This window comes from Sardina pilchardus, chromosome 1 (genome assembly GCF_963854185.1).
Source record: "Sardina pilchardus chromosome 1, fSarPil1.1, whole genome shotgun sequence".
Taxonomy (NCBI): Eukaryota; Metazoa; Chordata; class Actinopteri; order Clupeiformes; family Clupeidae; genus Sardina; species Sardina pilchardus.
Window position 1 is genome coordinate 35,607,728 of NC_084994.1, and position 7,500 is coordinate 35,615,227.

Genomic DNA, 7,500 nt, shown 5'->3' on the forward strand with positions numbered 1-7,500 from the left:
AACTGAACTGCCAAAGTGTAGGAAATGTGCTATAGGCCTATTTTAAATCAACTTGACTGGCCTAATGACAACAAAAAAAGAACAGCTAAAGCCTACCTTACACTGACTGAAGATTGTAGTCTTTTAACTAATGCCCCTCATTCAAGCTTTCCTCAAAAAGACTACAATCTTTCAAGAATCTTTCCCAAATCTTGCCCAGTGTAATGTAGGCTTAAGTGTTAGGTCTCCACCTGCCCAACCTGTTGTGGGTCTTTGGTATTATTTGCCCTCAATGGTGCCTTCCAGGCAGCGCTGCCTTCAAGGCATTTACTCCCCTCAGTTTAGGGGTAGGATGAGGGTTGAGGGGGTTAGGGTTAGGAATAGGGTAAAGGTAGTGCCTTTTTAGGCTGTGCTGCCTGGAAGGTGCCGTTGGGGGCAAAAAACACCATTGAGCCCATTAACCAGCATTCATCAACATTCAACTACATTTACTCACCAGCACAAGTCACTATATGGTACAACCAATGTCCAACATTATATCAATATTTTAGTGGCCAATTTGCCCTGTTGTGTCCTCACCTGATCTGAGACATTGTACCAGTCGTAGTCGAAGGAGTTGATGCTCTCGATGTCTGTCAGCGCTAGCACCACCAGGTTGTAGCACGCCCTGGAGGCGTACAGCAGCACCACCATGATCCCGATCAGGGTCACCTGACACACGGACGTTCCCTGTGGACCAATCGCCAGAAAGCGCCAAAAAAGAACTTAGCAATGCAAATTGTGTACTCTGTAAGAACTTAACTTTCCACAGACATAATAGACACACAATATGAATAAGAATAGGTATACCTAAACACTATATTTTAATGCATTTTCATAAATCGTTTTTTTTTTTTTTTTCATTTTGTTTTTCAAGTGATTTCAGGGGAACTGTAATTGGGTTATACATAAAGCAACAAAATGTACACAGCACACAATATATACAGTAAGCGCTGTTCAATATAACGGCACTGTGACAGGAGCACTGGCATTAGATTGATGCCTTCTGCTGGTCTCATCGAGAAGCTAAGCCACTTCTGAAAAGTGTGTTGATAATTTGAGCTCAGCTGCCAGTTTAAATTGATCTGTCTTTTAGTTCCTGGATTAGCAAAGGGGCTGGAGTTGTGTATGTGGAGCTTGCTCTGAGACACCACTGTTAGTTTCCTGTTTACAGAGCCAGAGCGGTTGACTGACCTTTGACTCCAGGTAGATGCTGGCGAGGGACATCTTGGCCACCTTGTAGAGGCAGACGGACAGAGAGATGGCGCAGAGGACGAAGAGCGTGTCGTTGATGGTGACACGCACCAGGACGATGGTCTTCACCTGCGTGTCCGTGGTCTTCACGAGGAGCGCACACGTGAGGTTCACCAGCAGGAAGAGCAGGCTCATGAAGACGAAGAGCAGATAGAGGGGCATCCTGGAGCGAGCGAGGGAGCGAGAGAGGGAAGGAGGGAGGGAGGGAGAGGAGGAGTAGGGGAAGAGAAAAGAATAGAGGGAAGAAGGAGGAGAGGAGAAGAGAGGAGGAGCAAATTTAGGAAATAACAGCCACAGGAGCAAGGCCTCACAATGATAAAGGGGCAAGAAAAGCCAAGAGTTAACAGTTCATGAAGACACAGAGCAGGTAGGGTGTCCTGGGAGGAGGAAAGAGAGGAAACTGGGAAATAAATGTGTTCGAGGCAAAAGAGGAGGAGAGAAAGAAAATGGAGGGAAGAGAGAGGGAGAAGAGAGGAGTGCAAGGAAAAGAGACATCAGTGAGATGAAGGGATGTGCCATATCGTATAATTCCTTCTTCCTTCCTGTGAGAAGAATTTGCCATGTTGTGATATAAATGAGTTAGATGATGACATGTCTATGTTTGTGTCTCAAGGTGGGCAGATCCCAATTAGAACAGGGACATGAAGGTGGAGTTCAGACTGTAGGCGAGAAAGAACAGTTAGTCTGTAGGCGAGAAAGAACAGTTAGTCACTGTTGATGGTCAGGATTAAATTTGCTTTTTGTGTGTGTGTGTGTGTGAGTTTGCACAGTTCTCAAGACTGCAAGCTGATGTGACTCGTGGCCAAGAACACAGTGGGGAATGGCACTATTTTCATGCCCTCGTTTATATCTTTCTCGCTAAAATAGACCACGTAATATCGTGATATAGTTAAGTGGATATTGCCGGGTCCTAAGAAGATAAAGAGAATAGGAGTAGGACTAAAATGTAGTCTGGTTTTCACCACACTAAACTCAATCTTTTAAGATTGAACATTAGTCTGGCGAGGCTGCGCTTTGTTTCTACTGAACTTCGCGTCGCTTAAGTTTCGTTTTCGGCGCGTCACTAGCTAATAACGTAGATACAGTATGCTGGTATTCAGCCTGAGCTGCCGGGCGAAATTCAAATTCCCCGGAAGTTCAGGCAGGGTTCACCCAGTCTAACTAAAATGAGTAGATATGGCAGAAAACCGCAAGAACACATGGCTTGTGAAGACAAGTAGCGACTTGAGGAGAATCCTGGAGCGAAGGAGGGAATAGAAGAAAGTGGGGAGAGGAGGAGAGGAGCAAATGAACGAAATTGCAGCCAGAGAGGCAAGGCTGATTAAGATGAAAGGGTTTGTGTTGGAGATGGCAGAGCACCTGAGAACGAAAAGCAGGAGGGGGGAGAGGAGAGGAGAGGAGAGGGAACGATATTGAGTAGATTTAGTGGATGCCAGCAATTTCTCTGAGTTACGGGGATGAAGTGCAGATGGAGGGTGGGAAATGAGAGAAGGATAGAGAAAGAAAAGAAAGAAAGCAAAGAGCGAAAAGAGCAATGAAAGGAGGTAGAAGAATGAATTGATGTTAGCAAGAAGCGAAGGCAAGTAGATGAGGATTCTGGAGGGGAAAAAAAGGACGAGTGGAGTGGAGGGATGGGGAAAGAAAACATACATGTAGGACTCAGCAGGTACCAGCGTCAAACAGAGACCTTATAAAGATCAAACATAAAGATCAAACACAAAATGTATAGGGGGAGGGGGGCGTGGAAGCGTGGCGAGAGAGATGAGAGAGGGATGGAGAGAGAGATGAGAGAGGCATGGAGAGAGGGATGAGAGGCATGAAGAGAGGAAAAAAGGGATAGGAGGGACATAACGTAAGAGGAGAACAAGGACAAACGGACTAGATTTAGGACACACACCAACAGGAGGGGGCAAAGGTCGTATCGCCAGAGGAAGAGGAAGACAGAAATACCACAGGGAGGAGCGGCGAAGAGAATGTCAGGGTATCAGCACACAGGAGGAGGAGACCAAGAGGGCCGTGGCTGCAGACATTTCCAATCCCAAGCCCGCCGGTACAGATCGGTGCCGCTGTAGATGAACACATCATCTAAATACCAGCTACCCTTTACTTTTCACTTTAGTTCAGGAACAGAATGGGGGCTCTTCTCAACCCTCTCTCCTCGGTCCTCGATCCTTGGTCCTCCGTCTGGTTCCCACTGATCTATAAAGAACACTGGATAGACTATCCCATTGTCACCGCCCCATCATTCATTCATGGAACACAGAGGGAGTGATGTGGAAGATAGAGTGTGTTGAGAGAAAGAAACAGAGAGTGTGTTGAGAGGAAGACAGAGTGTGTTTCATTCTGATTGTACTCTACTTCAATTAAGAAATGCCATGTAAATTGTGGAAATCGGATTAAAAGTTTATCACGATTCCTGAATGAAGATGTGTCGTCATGGAATCAGATGTTTCACTAGTTGTCTTGGCATGTAAACTGGAATATTCTGCACTGTGATGATAATCAGATTTATGCTTGAATCAGACTGTTCTGCACATGAACACACACTGAGAGATGGCATCAGAAACAGGCAGCATGCAACAGCGCTTTGATTATACAGCCAACACACAAAAGGGGAACTTGGGCAAACAAGTGCTGCTTGGTTGAAGAAGACAGGCATGGATTAGGTTAATGAGGGGTGATAGAGAGAGACTGATCATTTTATGAGAAGCAATAGGGGGACGTATGGATGTATGAGAGGAGGAAAAGACAACGGACGACGGAGGGAGAAGAAATTAAGGAGAGGGGTGATGAGATGAGAGGTCAAAGGTCAAGTATTTACTAATTTACTTTGGTCCATACAAAATGCTTCAGCCAGACACCACCTTCAGTGAGACTGTATGGACTTGAAACTTTTTGGGCAGACAGAAGTTTTAAAGTCCTTAAGACACACTCTCTGTTCAAGCACTATTTCCTGGCTGACTCACCTGTATTTGAGCAGCTGAGGGGAGAACTTGGACTTTGCCTTGAAGAAGACCTGAGTGGAGAACAGAGGAGAAGAACGTGGGTCAAAAAGGTCGCTCAGGGGTCAAAAGGTCGATGGCGTCGTTATGTGACTGTGAGACATATAGCATAGTCAGACACAGTGCAGCCGCAAACTGCATTTGTCCTTTTCACTAGATAGATAGATAGATAGATAGATAGATAGATATACTTTATTCATCCCCAAGGGGAAATTACAGTGTTTCAGCAGCAATACAAACACAACATTCAACAAAAACATACAAACATACATACATACATACGGAAAATTATCTAAAATGTTATTCCTTTCTCTCTGCCCAGATGGGAGTCATTATAAAGTGCTATTGCAGTGGGTAAAAAAGACTTTCTATATCTGTCTTTCTTACAGCTTAGTTGGCGTAGCCTCCAACTGAATGCCAAATCAAACGCATTAAAATCAGACCCCTCCTGCCTCCATGCATTTGGATAGGGTGATGTCCCATTACTGTATCAAACCATTTAATGCAAACTATATCTATTTATAAGAATTATATAAACAGTTTCTTGTGCAGCTCATACTGTGTAAGTGTACACATTAGAGTGCTAAATCTAGCATCTAAGAAAATAATCTATCTAGTCAGTTTCATCGTAAACGCTGACGCTGAAATGAAAGCGCCTCGGGTAGATCTCCAAAGCACACAGCTCATTTATAAATACTCACTCAGGCCGAGAACAAGGTCAGTTTATGAAAGTCACATGCTGTACGTAGAATCACAAAGGACACAATGGAACACACACACACACACACACACACACACAGATACGCACACACACACACACACACACACACACACACACACACACACACACAGAGACACACACACACACACACATACATACCCACACACACACAAACACACATATTTATACCACACTGAGGAGAGCATGGCAAAGCTAAGACCACATCCGTGTGCCTTCTCTTTGAATCACGGTTACACAGCAACCCAGTTAGTTGGCTGACTACATGTCTCCCGCAGTCTTGTCTCATGACGAGAAGAACACAGTCAGTGACGGTACTGTACACTACTGCACCGCACCGCACCGCTCGGCGCCATACCGGTCCAAACCGGACCAGACGTCTGCATGTGTCTCCTTTTTAATTAATGAGGAACAGGGACGGAGGAGCCGCTGGGAATAACTCTAACACCCGTCTGTTAGATGTCTCTGCCACGACTCGTGTCAAGAAATCTCACACGTGTGTGTGTATGTGTCTGTGTCTGTGTGTGTGTCTGTATTTGTGTGTTTGTCTGTGTCTGTGTGTGTGTCTGTGTGTGTCCACGCATGTGTGGCTGGTGTGTGTTCATCTGTGTGTGTGTGTGTGTTCGTCTGTGTGTGTGTGTGTGTGTGTGTGCGCGCGCGCATGTGTGTGTGCTTGTCTGTGTGTGTGTGAGCATGCGTGTGTGTTCGTCTGTGTGTGTGTTCATCTGTGTGTGTGTGTGTTCGTCTGTGTGTGTGTGTGTGTGTGTGTGTGTGTGTGTGTGTGTGTGCGCGTGCGCGTGCGCGCGCATGTGTGTGTGCTTGTCTGTGTGTGTGTGTGTGTGTGTGAGCATGCGTGTGTGTTCGTCTGTGTGTGTGTGTGTGTCTGATGTGTGATTGAACGCAAGCCTTCCCCCGGGAGAGAGAGCCTACTCATTATGTAGAGTTTGATAGTCTGCAGAAATCAATTTCTACAGCAGACTGTGTGTGTAAATCTCTCATAGGCCTATGAATCTTAGCCTTCAGTTATGTAACGGTTGCACAACTCTGAGCAGAATGAAATACTATGGAGGGACATATTAAAGGTACAGCGTTCAACAATGAAAACACAGCTATTGGATGTATAGATTCTATATGTTTTGTGTAAATATTTTACATGGGGTGAAATATCATGTGTTGTATGATGCCAAAGTGGCATCTTGATATGTCGGACAAAAAGGGGACAATGTCTTGTTTGTTTTCCAAACTTTTGTCTGTCAGGACAAGTGATGAGTGCCTTTAATAAAATGAAATATCTGGGTCACTACAATACAGATCAGTTATCTGACAGATATCTAGCAGGGCAGGCAGTGGCAGTGCCACATATTACATACCCAAGCTAACATGCTGGTAAGAAAATTACACATGAGTGCAGATGACATTGAAATTAGCCTCTTTAAAAGCATAATATTGCTTTGTATATTGCTCCCTTATGGAGTGCATTTAAAAAGGCAAGCAAGCAGAAGCTTAAGGTTTCTTATGATGACTGTATGAGAATACCGGTCAAGAAACCCAGGTGCTCTATAGTGCAAGTGACCTGTTCTGTAATGCAGGGGTCAGCACCGTCCAGGCATTCCTGAGGAGTCTGATCCACAAATGAATTTGTCACCTAACCGTCTCCCATACCAGCATTGTTACGCTGCTGGCAAATTCTAGGTTCAGTGCCATGAGATACCAGTGTGTGAGTGTATGTGTGTGTGTGTGTGTGTGTGTGTCTGTGTCTGTGTCTGTGTGTGTCTGTGTATTTGCACGAATATTTGTATGAATCGATGTATGTGTATGTTTTTTTTTCTTCAGATTTGGCTGATATGTGGTTTGAATTTAAAAGTTCTGTACTAGGCTTGTTATCCCGAGTCAGATGGCATATCTCCAATCATCTTGTTCTGTAGCATCTGAGAGAGAGAGAGAGAGAGAGAGAGAGAGAGAGAGAGAGAGAGAGAGAGAGAGAGAGAGAGAGAGAGAGAGAGAGAGAGAGAGAGAGGCCCCCCTGCTGTGTACCCACCACAGGCAGAACATGCCCCCCCCCCACCCCACCCCACTCTTCCTGAATAGGTAATGGGGGATAAGTGGGTCGCACGCCAGTGCCTTTGTACTTCCGCTCGAGAGGAGGAGGAGAGGAGGAGGAGGAGAGGAGGAGAAGAGGAGTGGTGGCTGCTGCTGCTACTGCTAAATAATATAAGGAAAGAGACTCTGGAGTGTAGCCTACTCCCTAAGCACACACACACACACACACACACACACACAAACACACACACACACACACGCGCGCTGTACTGTACACACATACACATTCACAATCATGTATACAGGCACACACACACACACACACACACACACAAATGTGCATCATTTCCCTCTCACACCCAAATATGAACCCTCAGGCGCACACACACAAACCCCCACTCACACACACACACACACACACACACACACACACACACAAACTAAATC

At 45.4% G+C, this 7,500-nt stretch overlaps 1 protein-coding gene across 1 annotated transcript in view; it reads right to left on the bottom strand.

Moving 5' to 3' along the window:
* Positions 1 to 7,500, bottom strand: part of gpr137bb (G protein-coupled receptor 137Bb) — a 12,727-nt gene that overhangs the window by 2,700 nt on the left and 2,527 nt on the right. Inside the window, exons 2-4 of the mRNA XM_062534342.1 lie at positions 4,239 to 4,288; positions 1,213 to 1,435; positions 559 to 708 (exon numbers count right to left, since the gene is read on the bottom strand). Of these exons, the coding sequence (XP_062390326.1) occupies positions 559 to 708; positions 1,213 to 1,435; positions 4,239 to 4,288 (423 nt within the window). The remainder of the gene's footprint in view (positions 1 to 558; positions 709 to 1,212; positions 1,436 to 4,238; positions 4,289 to 7,500) is intronic.